This window comes from Heloderma suspectum, chromosome 1 (genome assembly GCF_057233095.1).
Source record: "Heloderma suspectum isolate Gila_16-S chromosome 1, 16-S_ref, whole genome shotgun sequence".
NCBI classification, from domain to species: domain Eukaryota; kingdom Metazoa; phylum Chordata; class Lepidosauria; order Squamata; family Helodermatidae; genus Heloderma; species Heloderma suspectum.
In genome coordinates, this window is record NC_139458.1 from 139,757,265 (window position 1) to 139,781,680 (window position 24,416).

Below are 24,416 nucleotides of genomic sequence, written 5' to 3' on the forward strand. Positions count from 1 at the left end.
TCCGAAACCCGGGCCTAGAAATGAGACCAGTGCCCCGTATCTCCCTTCTCTTAAGCGGGTGCACAAAAGGAAGGCCTCCCTCGGTTTTAAAAAAAAGAAAAGGAGATTGCGGGAGTATGAGCCTGGCTAGCCAAACGCCTAAAAATATGATCCTCAAATATCTCACTCCGGATTAGTTCCGTTGAGATCAGTAACTCTGACCTAGTCTAAACACCTGAATGACTGTTCTCTGCTGTTGATGGTCGTGCAGCCTGCTGCTGTTGCTACTACTGCGCACGCGTCCGAAACTGTAATATTCCCATAGGCGGAGGAATAGAAAACTACAGTTTTACGTAAGGCTGCGCTTCAAGACTGAAGGGAGATAAAAAAAAAAAAAACCGAAGAAGAACGCGCATGCGTTTCGACTCCTTAACTCTAGAGGCCCCCAAAAAGTAGCCTCAGCTTGTGCGCGCGCGCAATTAAGGAGTGTTCGTTTCTGGGTGGGGAAAACTACGCCTGCGCATAGGAGTGCCTTGCCTGTTGGGAGGGGGACAGTAAGGAGAAGGCTAAGCCGCGCAGGCGCAGTATGGCGGCCGAGTATGTGTGTATGTGAGAGTCTGACGGGTTCAAAATGGCGGCGGCTGCTTCTATGTGAGGGGAAGAATCTGGGGGTGGCGGGGAGGGAGCGACTGGTAGCGACGGGCGGGCGGCGGCGGGTTGAGGGGCCGGGTGGCGCGGTACTGGGTCGTCTTTGTAGGCCCCGAGAGCCGACGCGACGGCGCGTGGTGGCCCAGTGCAGTAAGAGGGTCTGGTCGTGTCCCGGGGGGTGTTAGGGCTAGAGGCGTCAGGGTTCAGGCTGGGGTACGAGGTCGGGGTAAGCATGTGGAGTCTAGTATGGGACCGGCGTTCGTGAGCCCGGGTAGAGAGGGATGGACGAGGCTGGGCTAGGTTGAGGCATTTGCGGTAAGCCAAGTGCACTGAGGTGAGAGTCTGAGCGGTGTGTGAGCGTATGTGTCTACTAGAAAGGCAAGTTGTGGGACTGGGAGGGCTGGGTGTGTAGGAGAGACTGGTCTGGAATGGGGTTTTCCAGAGGTTACTGAGCTAGAACGGTAACTGAGAGCTTATTTATTTAATAACTAAATGGAAGTGGGTGAGTTTATTTAGGGACAGGGAGTTGGAGAGAGTTGCTTTCCTCTGTGAGGAGTTACTGCTCTGGGTTTACCTTCTTGGAGGGTAAGGTGAAAAGAGACTGTAGTTCTCAGGGTGCCCTCTCTGTCCGCCCCCCTCCATGTCTGGTTTTGCTGAGAGGAACTGGAGTACTGAAGTCTTTCTAGGACCCACCTGATGACCCCCTGCGTCCCTTTACGATAGGATTGGCTTCCCCCTCCTATTTGAGAAGTGTATTGCTTTTTATGGATATTAAGGTTCTCGAGCCTTCAGGGTCGAAGACAAACCCACTTGGGAATTAATTGATTTTCCTACTCTTTTTTTTTCTGCCCTAGAAAGGGGCAAAGGAAAACCAGAGACCTGGTAAGATCTGACTTTGTTTATATTCTGTAGCTTTGCAAACAGTGCCATATCTCGTTCTTCCTCTTTTCTCCAATGAAAGCCAGGGTGCCTCATTGTATTTATGTCACTGCAAGCTGTGTGTGATATTCTAGTGCTTAAACTCCAAATAAAGTTACTGCTGGCTCTAATTTTTCCCTCTCTTTAGTTGGGATAGCTGGCATGTGGTATGCTGATTCTCTTCATTTTGCTCGCTTTGGGACTTTAAAAAAAAGCGTGGAAAGAGTTGAACAAGAAGCTGGTTTGCAATGGGAGATGGCAAGTAAGAGCCTCTGAGTTTCCCTTACTCCACCCAATCCACTCTTACGGCTGTATGCTTAAAAAGACAAGTACAACTTTTAGCCAGCTCTGCATTGGTTTTAAAGCAAGTTATGTGTTCTATGTCTTGTGCATTGCTTAAACCAAGCAAGTTCTATGTAAGTGGGTATTGTAATGACAGTTTCCTAGAGATTGATTCCTGACTGTTCCTGCAACATGTGTACTAATTGCAATGGCACTTATATCTCCTTTTGCCATCCCTACTTAATTTGTTCTTATCTGACAATTGAGGTTGGAACCTCCTTGAGGTCACTGTTGCTTCCCCCTGTGGAATAGTGCTCATCAGTATCACAACTTATTCAGTGTTAGGATCTGCTCTGGCTTCCTATCCATCATCTCTGTGGCTTCTCTGTCAACATATCTTTATGCAGGCTTATAGTGTTAGGCAGTTGTAATATCCAGTCTGTCTTGTCCCACACACACTTTTTTCTCCAGAGTCAAGTGTTGCACTCCAGAACCCTCTCCTTAACTCTACAATTACATGGTCCTGACTGTCATATTCTAAACCATTTAACAAAATGGCTTGCAATCGTGTGCCTATACTAGTCTATTAAAATCTTGTGCTATTGAACCTAACATTCTGCTGTAGTTGGTGTTATCCTCTGTCTACTTTAAGTCAGAATGGATCTAGGGAATAAGGCATTCCATATCTATTAGCAGTCCTCTCCATTTGATATCCCTTAAAGCTTACAAATGAACCATGGATTGCATAGTTTGTCTTGTCCAAATACAGCCAAACTACAGTTAGAAAAATGTTGAGAGGTACTTTGTTGTAGGGCAGCAGCATGGTAAACTGTGAGATGTAAGCCTTTGAATTTGATTCACATATGGTTAATCATGGTATCATTGTTTTGAAATGCTTCCTAGGAAAATTCTTACAGGTATTTGCTGACCAAGTTGAGCATGTTTGTTCTTAAATTGATTTCCCAACTCATTTACAAACATACACTACATAGAGTATTGTGTACCATGGTTTTGATTCCATTGCAGAATATCCAAACCACCACTTGGATGGTAACCTTTTTTTATCAGAACTGAACCTACCAAAAAAATTTCAATCAGCGAATAGCAATGGTACTGGCTTCAGATCAATGGTAATGGCTTGATCAGGTCCTAAAACAGAGACTGTATCTTGTTGCTTCATAGTCTTTGTTACTTCTCCATTCTTGATTCATAGCATTTCATATTGCTGTCAATAAAAGCAAGGAAATAAAATGTTGGAGAGTTTCTAATGTGTTCTGCTTCCTTATTCTTAAGGAGGAAGAGGAGGAAGACAGCAGTTCTGATATCTCCTTCTCGCTCTCATCAGAAGAGTCTGAGATGGAGCCTGAAGAAGAGCGGATCCGTTATAGCAAAAGACTGGTTAGTATGCATTCTTATCTGTCGTGTTCCCATCCTTAGAAATTTGAGATCCAATCCATTTTGTCAAAACTGCTTGTAAATAATTACCGGTGATGTTTAATAGGCTCACTTTCAAAATCTGTGATTTTGTAGCCACATGGGGCTAGTCAGATCACTTTAGCACAACTTACTCATTGTTAGAGTTGGGGAATCGATAAAGGCAAAATTATTGGAATCAGTTACAGACAAGGCTAAGGTGATGGTGGTTGGCAAAGCTGGAGGGGAAAGAATATGGACACAACAGGTGGTGGTCAGCCTTTTATGGGCTTTCAAGTTTGCAGACTTTGGATTTATCATAGTGTCTGGAAGCTCAGTAGCAGTGTCCAGAATTATTTAACTTGAATCTATCTGGTAAATTTGTAATCTTAGGCTAGATTACTGTAATGTGCTTTATGCAGTTTCCCTTGAAGACTGTTCTCAACAACTGTGGTGTGCAGCAGCTTGCTTCCTGATGGGAGTGGTAGCACACTACCCCTAGTGCTCCAATATTTCCACTGGCTCACAAGTATCTTCTGAGCATAACTTAACATACTTGATTTGATCTATAAGGTCCTAAAAGGCTTGCACTGTTTCTCCACATTCCATCATTCTTTAAAGGCCCAGTCCTATCCTTGTTTAGACAAAAAAAAAGTCCTACAACTCCCAGCATGCTCCAGCTAGCCCTGCATAGGATTGTGCCCTTAATCACTCAAGAGACCTGTCTTGACTATACCACTGTAAATCAAAGTTATACCTGGAGGGTGAACAAAGGCAAACATAGTAGCTGCCCCAGAGATGTGGAATGCCCTTTCCCTGGAGATTTGCCAAAGTCCAAGCCCAGATCATCTGAAATACTGGAAGACGATTTTGGGGCTAGAATTAAGAAGGTATGGGGTGACTTCTGAAAGTATTTTGAATAGATATTTTATTTAGGAAGGATTGAAGTTTTAATGCTCCCTGCTCTGAGTTCTAGGGATGGGGAAGGCTAGAAATTAAGCTATATAAATACTAACTCTCTTACATGAGGGTACAGTTTTGCTAAGGAAACATATGTGTAAAAGCTTTTAAAAAGCAAGGAGTTCAGAGAAGTAAATAAGACATAGAATTGTGGCTGTTGCTTGTGGTAGAATAGGTTTCTGGTACTTCAGAAGCTAAGTGAAGCTGGGAGAAGACATAGACTCTTGTATATACACCAAACTGAACATAGCTTTGCTAATGTGCATTATATTTTCTCTGGAAGGGATTGTGTTTGGGGGAGTTTGAGAACTGACATCTTTCATAAAAAGAAAAGTAGGAGCTGATTAATGAAATGATACTACTTGCTAAAATAAATTAGTGCTAAATAATATACATTAGATTGTAATGACGCTTATCTGGAAGATTTGTCTGCCAAGATTTGTCTGCCCTTCCTTATGACTTCGTAGTGACTAGTCAAATCTTTATACACTACTTTGCAGAAAAGTGGTAGCCCAAATCTATCTGCAAGTGTTGGGATTGTTGCTCACAAATTAGGAACCTGTATTACAGTGGTAATTCTTAGTTCTGTGTTAGTTTCTAGTGTACTTCATTGCATAGTAATCTGCAATAATAAGCAAATAGTCTTAAGGGCAAAACTGGAACTCATATTTCAAGATATACGTTCAGCTTGAGCTTTCAGGGAGCTAGGTAAATGTACTTAGTTAACTTGAAACACTAATAAGAGGACTGGCAAGTTGTAGAATATGGCAGTTTTCCTTGAGTAATACTTGGATGGAATAAGTAGGATACTGAGAACTATTAATAGTCATTTTCTTCCTGAAAAATTGTGGCTAGATTACTATCGTATCTCAGAAAGATGAGTGCTGTGGTATGTGTACTGGTCCTATTTGGCTGCTACAGATTGTCAGCTTCATCAGATTTTAAAATAGCCAAGAGCATTGCCTTTTCCTATAGGTGTTAAATAGCTGTGGTCTTAAAGGCAGCAGGGTTAATGGTTAGAACAGAATATTGAGTTGTAATTAGATTTGTGGCTGAAAGTTCCTTTGCAGTAGCCTCCTAGTGCTGGAATTACTACTAGAAGTGCTCCAACTACTTTATTGTATGTACTTCCATAGTACATAACTGTCAAATACTGTTCTGTTAATGCTGGAGTATTTAACAGTAGCACTGAGAATCCGAAGGAAACCAGCACTAAAAGTACAATGTCAATGTTTCTGACAACGTGAGAACTACTTCTAGCCTCCCAAAAGAGAGGATTACATATAGTCACCCAAAAGAGAAAATTATATATAGCCACTTTACCAAACACTGCATATTCTATTACTTACTACAAAAATATGGAATGGCCATTCATCCTGATGCAATGTAAGAAGGGAGAAAAGTGTAAATGGAGAATAATTGTATTGGATGTAATTACAGCGCTTATATGAAGCAGAAACATCATAGTTATTGTTGAAGTTACAAAACTAGAATTTGACCTAATTACAAGAGAAATTCAAAGGCACTCTTAAGCTGAAATCCTATAGTCCTTGGGAAGGCATCCCAGGGGCCATAGGATACTTTGGATCTCACCTTCTGAGGGTAGATCTCTTTCTCTGTCCTTTGAGAGGGAGATTGGACCTTGGATTCCCTCTCCCAGCCCCTGTGGAAACCTCCATAGGTCTTGTCTCTCTGACATCAGAGCTCTGATGTTGGTATTGGAAAAGAAGGGTTGGATCTGAGAAGATGTCATGGGCAACTTCAGATCCACAGAATTCAGAGCCCTCCCGGATCCCTAAGACAGAAGGAAGTGTATGCCAGCCCTGGAGCTGACATACATAATTTCCTTCCCATTAGTTCCAATTGAAGGCTAACAAAATCTTTAAAAAAAAAAACCCACCACCAAACAGAAAAGGACAACAAATACTACCGCACCTTCTGTTCTACTGTCAGAATAAGGTCATTCCTCCATTTTTGGATCTCCCCACCCACATTGGTAGGATCACTCTTACTGTTTACTGGCATGACATGCTTTAAGATTTCCTTAGAAATATGTTTAAGCAAATACCTGCATATAATTGCTTTAAGTTCTAATTGGGGTATTTTCCCTTCCTCTGTAAACACTTGGTATTAATCCTCAAGTCCTATATGTGGGATGAAGGTATCTTGTGGGAACAAAGTTATGTGTCCAGTTTTGATTTAAGATCAGCTGGGCTTATGAAGGTTGGAGGAGAAGGAGGTTAAGCAGGAAGGAAGCATAAATTATATAAAAGTGGATTATGGATGTGGAGTTCATTTTAGCGGGAAAGAAGGAATAGGAAGAATACCTGGTTGCAGGCTTATTTTGTTGGAAGGGGCAGCTGTAGAGCAATGGTTTTAAAATATTCTAACTTTCTATATCAATTTCCTTCTCTGCTGAGGAACCCTGTGCAGCAGACACTAACATGCTTCATACAACCAAGATAAGTCACCATGGGTTATTGAAGGATTGTTTCCCCCTCCAACAAGCCATGCCGCCCAGGTTCGGATAACAAAACAAGCTGCATCCAGGTGGTGATTATGGAAATCATACCCCACATGTGCCATGATTTGAATAAACCACCGTGGCGTATTTTGATTGTGCGAACCGCCCATAGACCCCGTATTTCAGAAGATTTTGATGTTTAGGGTAACTTCTTAGTTCATATGGGATTATGGCTTCCCCTGTTAGCCCTAGGAGTCACCCCATGTAAATTGTGCCTTGGAATGAACTTGATACCACCACACTATGCCTAGGCATTAGAGGAGAAGTTTGGTAATGGGCCAGCTTTTCTTTTGGGGAGATTTGTCCACTAGTAATCATCTTATTCAAGAATCCTTGACAAGCATCTAAGGAATTAAAGGATTTTATTTTTTTTGGAATAAAGTTTTGAAAACCAGTATTCTGGAACATAGTGCAACATAGTATGGTGTAAGCCTTGGATGTTGTTGGACTACTGTCATCCCTGAGAATTATGGAAGTGAAGTATAGTCCAGTAACTTTTGAGAAAGGCTGCTCTAGAAAAACCTATGTATGCAGTCTAGCTGCTTAATTGAGAAAGCTGTAATGTGGGTGCTTGAATTGATTAATCATTCTACCCATCAAGAACCCTGGCTTAGTTTCAGCCCTCCTTCCCAGTAAGCGATAATTATTATGGCACAAAGCTGTTCAATAAACTATAGGGAATGGATAACCCTGGTAGTTGTGAACGTGCTTTTGAGTAAGTGAGGGGACTAAATTTTGTGTCTGGATTTGCAGATAACTTTGTGGTTTTTCTGTATCCATGTTTGTTTGGATAGGCCTAATTGAAATAATAGAACTAAAATGGCATATGTGGTGCACATAAGGGGCTAGTATATTTCATGAATTGATCCTGATGTATAATTGTTATGCTTGGTCTTTCTCCACTTGAGTTTGTTTAAAGGCTGGCAATTCTGTGTCACTGAAGGGATGTTCTCTTACGAATGTAGTGTTGGAACAGCACCAGTAGATCAACATAAATTAACTGAAATCTCAATATGCAGTGTTTTCTGGACTAGATGGGTATGATTTAAAGTATTGTGAAAACAGAAATTGTTAGATTAGTAGAAATGTACTAATGGGGAAATTGCTATAGGTTACCTTCTGTTCTTTTTTCTTGCTCATCCACTCCCACCTGTTTTCTTTCTGTCTCTTCTTGCTGCTGGAGATGGCAGAGGAAGAGTGCATTCAAGATTATGCTTCATAGGTCTGGTTCGCATGTCTTGGCCAGTTGTGAATGAGCAGAAGCAAATTCTTGCTGAACTAAACAACCCAGGGCCACTTTAGACCTGGGTTGTTTACATGATGTCTGATCCAGGAGCCATGTGAGGTATACTTAATTTGGAACAAAAGTTAACTTTGAAACTGCCCAATTTGACTGGGATTATATCCATTAATTAATCTATTAGTTTTATGAAATGCATTTTTAGAAATGGAAAACTTTGCATTACATTTTTTTCTGGCCAACATCGCTGAGGCATGCCACACAATCTGCTGTATTTTTAGTGCCCTGGGTTCACTGAGATCAGGATTAGGTATGGAGCCATGGATTTGGACTCTGCAATCTCAGTTAATGGCTGAGTTCTGACAACACAACAACCTACACTACCAAATAAGCCAAGCAGTGTGTGTTGTCAGAACAACTCAAGGTGAGCCTAACAGACAATCGGGCTCACCGTGGGTTGTTTTCCCCCTCCTTTCCCCTTGGTCTTCCTGTTGGCTCTGGCAAGAATCCCAGGAGACTTGGTGACAGAACCCATCTTGTCTGCTACCAAGTCCCCCTCTCCATGGGAACTACAACCCCAGTCATGGTTCCTGGCTTTAGAAAAAAATTCCCATACCACAGCCACAGCCCCTCCACCAGTGCCCAAGTGGCATGCTGGAGGGGCTCCCACTCATTTGCAACCCCCTTTTTTAATTTCTCAGGGCAGATGTATGTGCAAACGAGGGCCGAAAAATATATTTTTTATTTCTTTTCTGCCCTGGGAATAGGAGTAAATGTCTTTTGGAGGGGGTGTTTAGCAATTTTGAAGGTGTATAGTTGCGGCTGTCAAACATATATAGGCTTGCCTTGCATATTTCAGCTATCAAACTATGAAGCATACAAGGTAACTGGCAAGACAAGCCTGTATATAGGCTGATTTGACAACTTTTGACAGTTGACAGGTGGTAGAAAGCGGGTTAGATCACCCCCTTAGCAAAGTTATGCCCAGGGTTTTCAGTATCAGCAGGACCCTTGGGGGTGCCCTGCTTTGAATCCCCACTTGCCCCACTCTCTAGCAAGTGTTTTTCATTAAAAAAAAATGCACCCTCCTGTTTTGTTCCCAAAGGCAGTAACTGTGGCTACTTTGACAGCTTTTCTTTGAAAAAGAGTTGCTGCCAAGTCGGGGAGGGGTTGACTGGAAGGAGGGCACTCCCAAGGATCAGGGCATCACTTAAAACTTTGAGGGTCACCTTTCTAAGTGGGAGATATTGAGCCCTTTTCCCTACCAGTCAAGGCAGAAACATTTTTTTTACTACATTTCTATACTGTCGAATAGCTGAAGCTCTCTGGGCAGTTCACATGTTGTGCATCTTACTGTTTTATTAAATGTTGCACTTTTTCCATGCTGTTTTGCAGATTTGCCTGTTTTTATACTTGGTACTAAAGCCCATGTTTTCTCTTGATGGAGGTATCTCAATATAAAGCATGTTAGAGGCCTTGGTAGAAAGATCAAATACCAAGTTGCGACTTTTCATTTCTAGAAGTAAATATGGGATGTATTGTGGAAGAGGAACCTCCTTGACAGCTCGAAACAGATGGAGTAATTTAAATCTGCACACCAATACTTACTACCATCATCATGAATTTTGGAGGAGGTGACCTAGCATTCAGTTACATCACCAGTGTTCCTTTGGTTTCAGTTGTTTGGCAAAAGTTGGTTGTTATAGGCAAACCACTTCAAATAAAGAAACAAATGGCTTTGTCTTATGTCTATGGAGATAATAATGACAAAGATAATTCAGCTGGCTGAAGTTGCTGCTGGATCAAGCTCTGTGGAAAACATAATGAGCAGGGCCTTACTGACTCTGGGAATGCTTTTTGATTCCCCAAGAAAGTGATCCTCAAGATGAAGAACTCCCCAAGTGGGGCAGAGGAGGAAAGAGGGAGATACACAGTTTTGTTAAATCACTGGGAGAAAGGAGACAAAAAAGAGAGAGGACGAACTTCTTCCTGGTCTCATGTTAAACTAAAAATAGGTGGATGGGGTGTTTGGGATCATTGCAAATATGTTTCCAAGTTCAAAAAAGCCTCTTAAGCAGAAGTTTTCGTAATAGATGTCATGTTTAGGTTATGAGCTCCAATATCTTGAGTCTGTAGCTTCCAAGTATTGGATATTTACAAAGGTATTTCAGTTTATGTAGACCAGGGCTGGGGAACCTTTTTCAGCTTGAGAGCCGAATTCCAGTCATAGGAAAGGTCTCGGAGGCTGTATTCCATCTGTTGGTGTGGCCAAAGAGAGTAAATGGGGCCAAATGTGTTTATTACTGATTTAAAGTAAGCAGGACTGAAATATTCAGCAGCATTTTTAAATAGCATCCCATATACCAAGTCCCTGCATGTCTACTCAGAAGTAAGCAAGGTATGTCTCTGCATGTTTATTTATATTATATTATTTATTTATTTATTTATTTCTATACTGCCCAATAGCCGAAGCTAATGTTTACTCTTAAGTCACTCAGGAATCCTTTCAGATAGCACTCCAAGTACTAAAATTCTATAGACCATTCCCAGTACCAAGCCTTATTCAGAAGTAAGCATGAGCAACATAGCTACTCACAAATAAGCAAGGCAAGACTCAAAAGTAAGCAGAATTGAATCATTCAGCAGCTTTAGGCCCTGGCCCCACCTCCTCTGTTCCTCAGGGGAAAGCTTTTATCTCTGATCAGCTGATGATACAAAAGACATTTTTCCTGCTGAGAGGGTCAGGAACTGGGAAAGAAGCTGGCAGACCAGATGGAAAACCCTTGTGGGCTGTATGCAGCCCTCAGACCAGAGGTTCCCCATCCCTGATGTAGATAAATTGCTCAGACTTCCTCTTACAGTAATGTTCCTTTACTGGCCAGTCCAATAATCATAGCAGAACAAATTACTATAAAAACCCTTCATACTTTTAAGTGTAAAACTATTAGAGTAGTTGAAATGTAAGACTAGATGTCATTCATTTTTATCTTTTTATTTTAAAGGGAAAATGTGGGTTTTAATTGGAAGCCAACCTTGGATGAGAAGTGGGAAATAAATTAACGTATTATGAGAGGTGCTATACTTCACACCTGCCTGCAGCTTATATTTTCTTAACTGAAAACTTTGCTAATCCCTTCTATGTTTGGGGAAAATGTGGCTGGTTATGGTTACTCAGTAATGAGGATGTGGGTTGATGTTGTTTTTTATGTTCTGGGCTGGAGATTTGTACTGAAAATAGGTTTGGGACTTACACTTGCTACAAATTAAACTCTGGCTGAAAAGACCAAAGACAATCTACCATTTATTACCATGTTCATCCTAGACTATTCCCATTCTGGTGGATGTTTGGAGTGCCCCATGTACTGGCTTCTCCCTATCATTACAACCCAAAAGATTATAAAGCACATTTTTCTCCTCCTTTGGATTGTCAGTTCTCAAGATTCTTGGGAATAGCTCTATTTTTCTAAAGAACTTTTCTTTCACATTAGTCTCTCTCATAGCAATCTTAAGAGATGTAATTGTTTTCAAATCTGTTTGCTCTGACTTTAAGAAAATAGTGGGCATTATTAGACAAACTGGGTAATTCCAGTTATAATTGAGAAGCATAAGTGGGAGTCTTGATGCATTTAAGCTTACCTGGTACAGTGCTGCCTGTGCAGTTTGTGCTTCCATGCTTCGACTTCCTCATCCACATTGCTTTTGAGCATATTTTGTACAGCCCCTTAGGGCGCAATCCTGTGGCCGCTAGACAGCGTCTAGATGACCTGACCTCGGAGCCCACGCTCTGAGGTCAGTTCCCCCAAAACCACCTCCCCAACCCCTCCCCCGCCATCTCATAAGTGGCACAGATTGTCCTGGGCTCTGCGCTCATAAGAGCAGCGCAGAACAAGAGGAAAGTGGGCATTCCTGGGGGCGGGGACCTCGGAAGGGCCAGTATGACACTTCCTGTGTGTCAGCTGGCCAGGGCCCCCGCTCTGAAGCTGTGTGGCTAGACAGCTGAAATGGCTGTCTAGCTGCAAATACAGGGCAGCCAGAGCACAGAGGCAAAGATCCCCTTTGTTCTCCACCCACCCTGCATTGGATAGGCGGTCACCTATCCCCATAGGATTTCTCCCTTAATTGCTCTTCTACATTCTTCAGTATTTGAGTTTTGCACATTCTACAACACAAGGGTTTCCGATTTTATTTGGCATTCACATCCTTATTTCATTGTGAACCTCTTGATTAGGAATTTGTAACTGACCAACTGTGTATCATTTACCCATTAATTGCTAAACCATTCTGAATAAATCTTAAGGCCAAACATACATAGATTTTTTAAAAGGCTTTTGACAGCCCCTCTTGCAAAGGCTTGCAAAGAGACTTAACAGTCGTTGGGTGGGAGGGCAGGCCTTTAAGTGGATTAGTGATATTAAAAGTTGGGAAGCAAAGGGTAGGAACAACAAAATTTATAATGAGTAAACATTAATATAATGATTATATTAATTAATTAATATTAATATAATGAGGGCTTTGCACTCTCCACGCTACTCATGAGTATATAGAGAATGTTCCCTCTCAGTACAGTTGAACAGGGTGAATCAGTGAAATTTCCTGAGAACACCTCCAGTGAATAAATAAGGAAGAATTCAACACAATTCAGAATTCAGGCCTATGGGGCAAAGTGTTGCCCACCAGCAAATACTGAATACCTTTGCCACAGTGATAATTGCCTTGATTGCATCTAGATTAGAATACTATAAGATGCTCTTTGTGGAGCTGTCTCTGAAAAGTAACTGGAAACTGATTGAAAATGTGCCCCTGGTGTGGGCTGCATGAGCAAATCTCACCAATTTTGCAACAACTTCATTTGTTTCCAGGTCTACGTTAAAGTGTTACGTTTCACCTTTAAAGCCCTAAACCAGGGGTGGGCAACATGTGGCCCCTGGACCACCATGACTGTTTGTGCAGCTCCCCAGTCTCCACCAATTACAGCCACCACCACCCAAATTCCTATGATTCTTCTGGGAAAGAAAGCACATGGGAAAGTGCATGCCTTGTTTTCCAGCAGAATCGGGCTCCTGATGGTCCTCCAAACAGCTGTTTGGTGGGCTGTCAGGAGTGCAGTTCTGTTCAGAAGTAGGGCATGCACTCCCCATATGCCTTATTTCCCAGAATAATTGCAGATCCTGCAGAGAAACAGGATGAGCAGGGATGGCTCTCTTTGCTTGCTCTGTTTCTCTGCAGAATGGGTCTCCCAACAACCCACAGACCATCAGTTGGGCAGACAGGTGGAAGCCCGATTCTGGTGGCAAACAAGGTGCACACTTTCCTCTGGTATTTTAGGGGGGGAGCGCACCCCCACAGCTTTCTGAGTGGAGGGCAATTTGTCCCCCCAACCCCTGGAACTTTCCCCCAAACAGTTTGGGTTAGGATACCTTAAGGATTGCCTGCTCTTATAAAAGCTTTCCCATCTATTGGTCTTCCTTGAAGGTTGTTTCATTGGCTGTCAACAGTCTGAAGTATGGTTGATGGTAACAGAAGGCAGGGCCTACTTTGTAGTGACATGATTTCTAGAAATGGATTTCCATTCCAGGTGCAGTGGACTTCTGATAACTATCATCATCATCTAATTTATATGCTGCTTTTCCACAAAAAGTGCCCAAAGTGGCTAACAAAACAGCAATACAACAACAAAAAAGCATACCATTACATTATAATTGGACGTCATTACACTCATAAACACCTCATTTCACTGATACTAACATAATAACATTTCAGATTAATTACGAAATAAGGAAAATCAAACATTGCAACACAATATCAATTAATATCTTTCAGTAGTGTGTATTAGATACTAGGAACCAAAGGTGAGGTGGTTATTGCCGTGTACACAATGCCACCTCTTTTTTCAAACCCATCCTCAGAACGTCTTGGCCTTAATTCCTTGGTTCTCTTCCCCAGCTGAAACCAAGCCATAGTATGTGTTACTACTGCCTCTGTTCCTGTATTTCCTTTGCCTCCTGTCATCCTCAGTCTGTTCCTGTCTGTTTCTCTTCCTCTTCTATTGTTTTTCCCCATAGTCAATTTAGACTGTAAGATCCTTGGTGCAGGGACCTGTTGTCTTTGCCCATGAAACTGAAACACCCTTGAACGTTGCTGTTGTTACAATGTCATCAGACTTGCCCTGCATAGATGGTTCTGGCTGGGTACTGTCAGAGCTTTGTGGTCCTTGCTTTACCCAGTGGCAATTTTTATTGGCTAATCTTTAGGGAATATGCAGGTCAGGGTAGAAATAAAAAAATATTTATAGAAATCTTTCAACTCTACATTGAACAAAAATAGTTTTGTGAAGAGAGAGGCTGAACACTGAATGTTAATCACTACTAACATTGTAACTGTTAGGAAACGCATGCAGCTATAACATTTCAATATGCTGATAACGTAATAATCCAGTCTTCATTAATGTAGCTTGGTTTAAAGGGGAAGAGGAGTCAACAAGTATCTGTATAAAGCATGTAATCCTGTCTCACCGTATACTTAGGTTTTAATTCATATCCATAGAATTGATGTGTCCTTTTCTGAAACCATGTTTTGCCATAGTAGAAAAGTACTATTACTGGAAAAATTCCGTGCACCTAAAAAAATGATGCTGGCACATAAACTGTAACACTTTCACTATCCCTGCATAGGATTGCCATCTTAAAATCTAATATTTTCCCCAGTCTTGAAAAGTAATATGCAAAGGAAATTAACCTTATTGCTAACTAATTGTGTACTTGTTTATGTTCCACTTTTCTATATAAATAAGCCTAAAATAACTAACTGTGTAAAAAACAATAAATCAGTAGAATTGCATTTTAATTATACTATGAAAGGCTAAAACAAGTAAATGGGACAATAAAATAGTAATAAAAACACACCAGGTGGAATTATCTTAAAGCAGCAGACCATTGTGTTAAATATTTGCTGAAACAAAAAGCATTTTCAGAACATATGTAAAAACTGATTTGGTTGGCTCTCCCAGGAAGGGCCATTTCAGGTGTTGGCACCATAGCTGAGAAGGCTTGCACCTGCTGATCTAATTTCCAATGATAATGGGGCAGAGAGTAGGGCCTCTGAAGCTGACTGTGGCAGATTCATAGGGGAAAAGCAGTTGCTGAGGTAACTTGGTCCAGCCAATTTACAACTTTAAAGGTTGTTATGCGAAACGGGAAAGTCTAGCATGAACAAAACCTGTTTAGAATTTTTATTTTAAGCTTATTCTTGGGTGTGTCACAAGACAGGTACTGTTAATCCAATTTCTAAAATATAGCTCTCCTACCTTACTAGGATGATGCAAAGACTAACTCACTAATGTTGTTGGCTTTTCTCTTGTAAAAATATAGGGAATTGGGTGGGCCCTGGAGGCAAGAGGTGGCCCTTCAGTTGCTAGGTAGAAAATCCTGAAGGTATTAAGGTATCAACCAATCACATTTTATGTAACTATCCATGATTTTAAGTAATTACTAAATTAGAATCATATATAGTGCAGCACCTCATTAGATTTTTTTGAGGATTCTGAAAGGAGTGGACACGTTTTTCTCCTACTGTTAGCTTGTGATAAATGCTATTACTATTGTTAGAAGGAAGGTGTCTTCAGATTTTACAAGAGAAAATACTGGGAATGTAGAATATTTTCTGTTCAGTAACACACAGCCAAAATCACTTAAACTTGAGTTTAGAAGCCATCAGTATTGTGGAATATCCATCTTGAAAACACATTGGTTTGGATCCAGAGTTCTTGTGAGTGGAACTCCAGTCAAAGGACCCTTCTGCTGAAGGAAGTCACTTTTTGAGCATTCTCTCTTCTCTTCTCTTCCCCCACCCCCCACCTCCAAACATACACAAAAGCTGCTGTGGAGCATTGGAGGGACCCTTCTCCAGCAGCACCCTCTGGATCCAACCCATTAATTTGCTGGGTTCACTTGCTTGAAGCTTTTTAGTATAGGTGCAAAAGTGCTATTGCTTCCAAGAGCAAATTGTCTGTTAGCATTGGATACAACTATAAAGAAGCCATCTCAAGGTCATATTTTCATATTTTTTTCTGATACACAGCTGGTCAATCTGTGAGGCCAGTATAGTGGGAGCCTTTCAAGAGTTCTGAGTCCCAGAGGCTTTCTTTGCTGTCATTCCAATTCATTGGTGAGCACATCATAATCTGAGATTAAATGTTGAGTTGAATAGTTGCATTTATTTAATTTAAGATTGCATTGCTAGAAAATAATGTGCTGTTGCTGGCTATGATTTCATAGATCCAAAAAAATTATCAGATTCATAAGCACCAGAATCATAGAGATCAAAATATAACCTGTGGTTAGGAAGCATGAGATGCTCAGAGCACTTCCATATTCCAGGTGACTTTCCATTTGGGGAAACATCTCTGAGGAAGATGCTGGGTGATGTTTGGATAGGAAAAAGCTTGAAAGATGGGAGATTATGGGCACAATTCTATGCACGTTTAGACAAAAAAGTCATACAACTCCCAGCATGCCTCAGCCAGCCATGCTGGGAGTTGTATGACCTTTTTCTATCTAAACATCCGTGGGATTGCACCCTAATACCTTCTCATGTGTGTGGCTGAAATTAGAGCTTAGTTAAAGGCAATGCCTCTTGTTTACAACCAGTCATGTTTCTACAGCAACACATCACAAAAAGGAAATACTTTCTATCCAGGGATGCTTTGAATCTCTAAGGAAATTGCAGGATCTTGGCAAAAACAAGACAACTTCAGAATTCTAAGTTGAATGATGTAGACTATGCATTTATTTATTTATTTGCTGTGTAGGCTGTCCAATAGTACACTCTACATTAAAAGATGCATTAGCCATATTTCCTAGTTCAGTAAATGTATGGGCTATTCCAAAAGCAAAAAAGAGTTGAACTATACTCATCTTATCTAAACAGATGGGCAGAGGTGGAAGGGGGGTGGTGGGCCGGGGAAGGTGGTTGGGTAAAAAATGTTGTGAGGTATTAAAGAAGGCTTTTTGAGTTGTCCCAGAACTGGCAATCTTTAGGGTTTTATTCTGAGCTCTTACATTTGCTAGGCAATGTAGTGTGGTGCCTACAACCAACATTTGTTGTATTTCCATGAAGTAGGTAAAGAAGATCCTATTCACCCAATGCCAGGATGCTTCTGCTTGAAAGTTCTGGGCTTTCAGTTTCTCTGACTGAAGTCACATATGCAAAAGACACAGGCTAAATAGGGTTGTTGTTTTTCTGTGCTTATGTGGTGGGGTTGAGCCAAGCAAAGGAGTTAAGACCCAGAGTGGCAACAATGGTTTTCTTTTCTTCAGACAATTAATGTGATCCACAAATGACGATAGGATTTATTTTCAAGTTGTCATTGCTGTTGCATCCATTCTTTCCATAGGGTATTCCATACCATTAATTTTAACATATAACCAAATTCATATTAAATATCGATATAACGTTGATGCTAGCTTCAGTTTTGCCTTCAACCTGCAGAGGATTAGGGCTGAAGGCCCAAGGCAGTGTATGATTGCAGTGAGCGCAAGTTTTAAGTGAACATATTAGATGAATTTGTACAACATTTCTAATGCTTTCATGCACACAGGCTAAGGTGTTTACAATTTCCACACTTTTCATAGCATTAGTTAACTTTTTTTTAAATGACTGTGTCCTGTCTTGTATAGCTATTAAGCAATGGAATGACTACAGAACTGGCTTCTTAACATGTTGGTTTAACTCGCTTATATTTCTTTTTTGTTGTTGTTTCCATGTTGGGGATTTTATTAAACATCTTGTATGCAAAAGCAGCACATGTATGATTACACAACATAAGAATTAACAGGTGTTTGGTTTTTCCATTTATTTAGTTAGACATTTTTAAACTGCCCATCATCCTTGTGGATACCCAGCCAGTGTACAAATATATTTAAAACAATAAAAACACCAAACATACGTAATAAAACAAAGAAGGAAGCTAATACATTAAACAGACAAAACCAGCTAATTCATGTGCCTGAGTAAACAAAAAGTTTCTAGCTAGTGCTGAAACAATTGCATTGTTGGTGTCAGTCACACCTCCATGGAGGCAATATTCCATAATTGAGGTGCCACGACTGAGAAGGCTCTCCCTTGTTGACACATAATGTACCCAAGGTACTTGGAGAAGATCCTCCCCTGAGTATCTTCAGTCATGGGCAAGTTGATAGAGGCGGCCCTGCAGATATTTGGGTCAGAAGCTATTTAGGGCTTTAAAGGCACCTTAAATTGGGCTCAGAAGCAAATAGGCAGCCAATGCATCTCCTTCAGAATCTGTGTAATATGATTCCATGTGGCTGTACTGGTTACAATTTCGGCCGCTGTATTCTGCACTAGCTGAAGCTTCCAGGTCATCTTTAAGGGCAGCCTCGTGTACAATGCATTACAGTAAACAAACTGGAAAGTTATCAAGCATGAACCACTGTGGAAGGTAACACAATACCACTGTGGTGGTATCCCTGTCTGGGAATGGCTGCAGCTGGTGAACCAGCTAAAGCTGGTAAAAGGCACTCCTAGCCATGGAGAGCACCTGAGCCTCAAGTGACAATGCTGGATCAAGGAATACACCCAAACTACACACCTGCTCTTTTGAGGAGTGCAACCCCATCTGCAATAGGCTGCACACCCAATTCCTGGACATGGGAACCACCTCTTGTCTTTTATTTAGTCTGTTGGCCCTCATCCAGCCCATTACTAACCAGTTCAGCACCTGCATAGACTCATCTGACCAAGATGACATGGAGAAAGAGAGAGCTGAATGCACCCTGATGACCTCACGTAGCTGCTTCATACAGATGTTGAAGAGCATAGGATGGATCTTGGCAGGATGCCATGGGGACAACAAAAACCCTGCATTTTAGGGAATTGGTTGGGACAATTTACTATTATGTAGACAGAAATAATGGTTATCTGTCCTGTAACTTGCAGATACATGCAGTTGGATGGGCTGGTCAGCTTAAGCAGTTCACCTTCCATTTCCATCTCTTTCAAACCATTCCAGACACCTCATCACTGAGTGGATATAATTGAGAAGTTAAAGCGGAATCAAGATTGTCAGGAGAACTTAGCTCAACAGTATGCTGGACAGGCACAGTTATACAGCTATCTCTGTTGAAAATAAATAACCAATTCTCCTTCTGGCTCAGGACAAAAGTACTCAGTACCTGGTACTGTAGTACTTGGGAGAGTTCTAAAATCTTCAGATGTTTCTGCAATTTTTCAAACTAGAATAAGCCCCCAATCCCAGACTGCAAGAAAGTACTAGTTTTCCTCATTTGCCCCTCCTTTTCTCTTGTTGCTTTGTAAAATGGTGAATGTTCTAGTTTTATCTGGAAAACTTCTAAATGAGTAGTAATACTTGTATTTCTAGTAGTATGTAATTTTAAATATACAAGACATGAGAAGTTTTAATATGAGTTAAAAAAATTTAAAAATCCTACATGGTAAGTAGATTAATATTTAAATAACCCAGTTGAATTATCAACACACATAACGGAATACCCAGAGTGGCCATTTTTCCCCCCTATTGGTTTAGGATTCAATGGATCTTAAAAATTTGGCTCAGCATATTAAACATTTAGATCTTCTGTGGTTTCAGAAAAACTGAGTGACTGTGATATGAAATATAGCCTCTGTCAATAAATATTACCACCAGGGGGTGCCCAATGGCAACCTAACACTGAACAAATGCTTTTCCAACTTAGCCGGAAAGCAAAGCTGAAAAGGGCTTGTGCAGGACACAGACCCACATGGACAAGGCTGCCTGACTAAAGTAGCTATCAGGCAGTGCTGGAAGGGAGCAAAGAAGATGATGCCTGAGGCAGGAATATGTTGTAGGCTCGACATACTGGGGACTTGAGTCAAATGGGCAGTTGTTTTTTTAAAATGATACAGCACCTGAGACCAGGCAAGGTATTTGAGGGGAGGAAAGAGGAAAAGCTGTTGTCAACATTAGAACAAGACTTCTATTCCACACAGATGAGGCCCTCATCAAGAAAACCCTCTTCTACTTTGAATCACTTCTCAGTCGCAACTTTCCCTAAGACAGTAAGTCTTCATTGCAAATCGAGGAATTTCTGGATACTGCTGCTTTCTGGCATCTACTCACTGCATTCTGGCATCTGATCTTGATTTGGTATTAAGGCTGTTTTGTTATGCCTTGTGAATACTGTGCATCCAGAGATATGATAGGTAATATATTTTGGACATAGTGTCTTTTGATATAGTGGGCCACCAAATTCTGGTAGAGTGGTTTTGAGACTTCACAGAATGAAGGAGCTTATTTCTGAAAGGATCCAACTCCCTTTGAAGGATCAAGTACATGTAATGACTGGTGATCAAGTATAACACCTTGATACTGCTATGTTGTGTTGCCATGTGTTCAACGTCTATATGAAGTCACAGGAAGAGAATACCCAGATGCAGAACAACACATATTTGATGCATCCTGCAATCATTTAAGTAGCGCAACTGTAAACACAGTCATTTTTTGTATGTTATGGAATATTGTCATTGTCTAGCTCGTTCTTACTCAAGAAGAAGATCTGAGCGAATGTGCATTGCATATCTTGGGAACCTTGGCACTATCTAGCTACTCAGTTCTTGACAGTGGCTCTTCCTGTTCTTATAACTTATCACTTTTTCCACAGCGTGGTGCTATGAGACGGCGTTATGAGGATGATGGCATCTCAGATGATGAAATTGAGGGCAAACGAACATTTGATCTTGAAGAAAAACTTTCCACCAACAAATTTAATGCCAACTTTGTGGTGTTCATGGAAGGCAAAGGTGAGCGTCTCTTCCTGAATGACTTCTGTCAAGCGGCCTCTCTGAGATGCAGGCATTTGTGAGCACCTTTCACTGTTGCAGCAGTACATAACTTGTGTTGTATTTGACTCACTAAATGCTCTTGGGTGCTATGTATATTGGAACTCTAGAAGTCCAGTAACTGTTTCTTTAAGGAGCAACTTCATGAACCTCATGATTGCAAAGATTGGAAAATGGTAATAAAAATTATAGCAAAAATGCTGAAGCACCACAGACAAAAGTAAAAACCTGTGATCATGAGAGTTCCTCAGATTGGCATCTCTATAGGCAACAATAAGCTATAAATTGTCAGCTATAAGGCATAAATTGTGGGTAGTTTAGCATATAGAATGTCCATGACAATATGTAGAATAAATTGTGATAGTGGGCCGCCTCAGGGTGGTTTATTGCCATGGTTAACAAACCACCCTCAACCCAAAAATAGTCCATGGGTTCGGACATCACGATAGTAGAATTTAAATACATCCAGCAGTAGGCTGTTGACTGCTGCTCATACTATCTTGGCTCTCCCTTCCCACCTCAAAACCTGCCGTGGCTTGAATATTCACGGTGACTATCAAGGTGCACTGCAACCTACTGTAGCTTAAATAAGCCAAAGTGGGCTGTGGCGATCATGCAGATCAGGTCAGTATGTTGGGGTATGCAGGCTCTTTGTTGTTGTTCAGTCGTTAAGTCGTATCAGATTCTGCGTGACCCCATGAACCATAGCACTCCAGGCCTTCCTGTCCTCCGCTCTCTCCCGGAGTGTGCTCAAGTTCATATTCATTGCATCGGTGATGCTATGTAGCCATCTCATCCTCTGCCGTCCCCTTCTCCTTTTGCCTTCAATCTTTCCCAGCATCAGGGTCTGTTCCAGGGAGTTTTCTCTTCGCATTAGGTGGTCAAAATATTTGAGCTTCAGTATCTGTCCTTCCGATGAGCAGTCAGGGTTTCCTTTAGGATTGACTGATTTGACCTCCTTGCAGTCCAGGGGACTCGTAAGAGTCTTCTCCAGCACCGCAGTTCGAAAGCATCAATTCTTCAGCGCTCAGCCTTCCTTATAGTACAGATCTCACAGCCATACGTTGCTACTGGGAAAACCATAGCTTTGATTAGACGGACCTTTGTCGGCAAGGTGATGTCTCTGCTTCTTACTATGCTGTCTAGGTTTGCCATAGCTTTCCTCCCAAGGAGCAAGCGTCTTTTAATTTCATGGCTACAGTCACCATCTGCAGTGATCTTGGAGCCCAAGAAAATAAAATCTGTCACTGCTTCCATTTCTTCCCCTTCTATATGCCAGGAAGTGATGGGGCCAGATGCCATGATCTTCATTTTTTTAATGTCGAGTTTCAAACCAGCTTTTGCACCCTCCACTTCCACCCTCAACAAGAGGCTCTTTAGATCCTCTTCGCTTTCTGCCATTAGGGTGGTATCGTCTGCGTATCTGAGGTTGTTGATAATTCTCCTGGCAATCTTAATTCCAAACTGTGATTCATCCAACCTGGCGTTTCTCATGATGTACTCTGCATGTAAGTTAAATAAGGAGGGCGACAATATGCAGCCTTGTCGTACTCCTTTCCCAATTTTGAACCAATCGTTTGTTCCATGTCTGGTTCTTAGTGTTGCTTCCTGACCCTCGTACAGGTTTCTCAGGAGACAGGTAAGGTGGTTTGGTACTCCCATCTTGAAGAGATCTCTAGTCTTTCCCATTCTGTTGTTTTCCTCCATTTCTTTGCATTGTTCATTTAAGAAGGCCTTCTTGTCTCTCCTTGCTATTCTTTGGAACTCTGCATTCAGTTGGAAAAAATCTTCCCCTTTCTCCTTTGCTTTTCACTTCCCTTCTTTCCTCAGCTACTTGTAAAGCCTCAGCCGACAGCCACTTTGCTTTCTTGCATTTCTTTTTCTTTGGGATGGATTCAGTTGCTGCCTCCTGAACAATGTTACGGACCTCTGTCCATAGTTCCTCAGGCACTCCGTCTATCAGGTCTAATCACTTAAATCTATTCCTCACCTCCACTGTATATTCATAAGGGATATGATTTAGGTCATACCTGAATGGTTTAGTGGTTTTCCCTGTGTTGTTCAATTTAAGCCAAAATTTTGCAATAAGAAGCTCTTGATCTGAGCCACAGTCAGCTCCAGGTCTTGTTTTTGCTGACTGTATAGAGCTTCAACATCTTTGGCTGCAAAGGACATAATCCATCTGATTTCGATATTGACCATCTGGTGATGTCCATGTGTAGTGTCGCCTCTTGTGCTGTTGGAAAAGAGTGTTTGCTATGATCAGCATGTTCTCTTGGCAAAACTCGATTAGCCTTTGTCCTGCTTCATTTTGTACACCAAGGCCATGCTTGCCTGTTACCCTGGTTGTTTCTTGACTTCCTACTTTAGCATTCCAATCCCCTATGATGAAGAGGACATCTTTTTTTGGTGTTAGTTCTAGAAGGTGTTGTAGGTCTTTATAGAACCGATCAACCTCAGCTTCTTCGGCCTCAGTGGTTGCGGCATAGACTTGAATTACTGTGATGTTGAATGGCTCTAGGCCTGTACAATTTTTTTCTTAACTAAAACCCCATGGCCCAATTTTTTTATTTGTTTGCTTTGTAAAATTTAACAGCATTCGAGACATGCACTTCCAGCATGAACAGTAGTCTGAACGTCAAAGAATGAATTTTAACAGCGTTTGTTGTAGTTACAGATCAGTATTGGAAATATAGAAGCTCCTGAGAAATAATTACATATCAAAACAGTGCCATTTTAGGTTTTGAGATGGGAAGGGAGAGCCAAGATAATATTAGCAGCAGTCAAAGGCCTACTGTTGGATATAGTCAAATTCTACTACTACTACTACTACTACTACCGCCATCTTCATCATTGTTAACATTGACTGCCTTGGGTGGAATCCAGTGCTTCCATTCCACTCACGGAGCTGGCCGCAGCTTCTGGTCGACCTGTGGCCAGCCCTGCCAGTTCCATTCCCCAAGTGGCACCTACAGCATGTGGAATGATGATTTAGCACTTCCGGAGAGAAGCCCTGAAATGCGCGGAAACACTAGTTCTTGGAACGGGGCAGGTTGGCGGTTCTCCTTCCAGAAATGAGCGTTGCTCTAGAAGCAGTAGGTGGTGCTTGCAGAACAGAATTGGCAGGGCTGGCCATATGCACGAAGGCAGCATTGAATTCTGCTCCTTATTTGCTAATAAATGTTCAAGGCAGTGCATAGCAATTTAAAGCAACAAAATCTTAAAACAATAAATAACAGTAAGAACAGTAAAACATTATAACTGTAAACAATTACATAACTGAAAAGGTGAAATTAAAATGATGTGTATTTACATCCTTTCTAAAAGCCAAGAGTGAGGCCAATTGTACTTTTTGAGAGAGTGTATTCCACAGCTTGTGAGCGACACGCAGAAAGCCCTTTCACACATGTCCAACAATCAAGCCTCTGCAGATAATGGTGTCCTCAAAGGGTTCTCTCTTGCAGATCTTAATACCCTGGCAGGTTCATAACAAGTTAAGTGATACCTTAGCCGGATCATAAGCAGTTTAGGGCTTCAAAGGTTAAAAACAACATATTGAATTGCACCTGGAAAGCACTTGGCAACCAGTGCAGGTCTTTC

At 41.4% G+C, this 24,416-nt stretch overlaps 1 protein-coding gene across 6 annotated transcripts in view; it reads left to right on the plus strand.

The window, feature by feature from the left end:
* Positions 1-497: 497 nt before the first annotated feature.
* Positions 498-24,416, plus strand: part of KDM2A (lysine demethylase 2A) — a 62,894-nt gene continuing 38,975 nt past the window's right edge. Inside the window, exons 1-5 of one of the 6 annotated variants that reach the window (XM_084803756.1) lie at positions 561-630; positions 1,482-1,509; positions 1,694-1,807; positions 3,121-3,225; positions 20,639-20,777. In XM_084803756.1, coding sequence (XP_084659882.1) covers positions 3,184-3,225; positions 20,639-20,777 — 181 coding nt within the window. In that variant the 5' untranslated portion in view covers positions 561-630; positions 1,482-1,509; positions 1,694-1,807; positions 3,121-3,183. Of the gene's footprint in view, positions 631-1,481; positions 1,510-1,693; positions 1,808-3,120; positions 3,226-16,040; positions 16,128-20,638; positions 20,778-24,416 lie in introns of all 6 variants that reach the window. The other 5 variants (XM_084803773.1, XM_084803739.1, XM_084803745.1 and 2 more) reach the window with 5 other exon arrangements.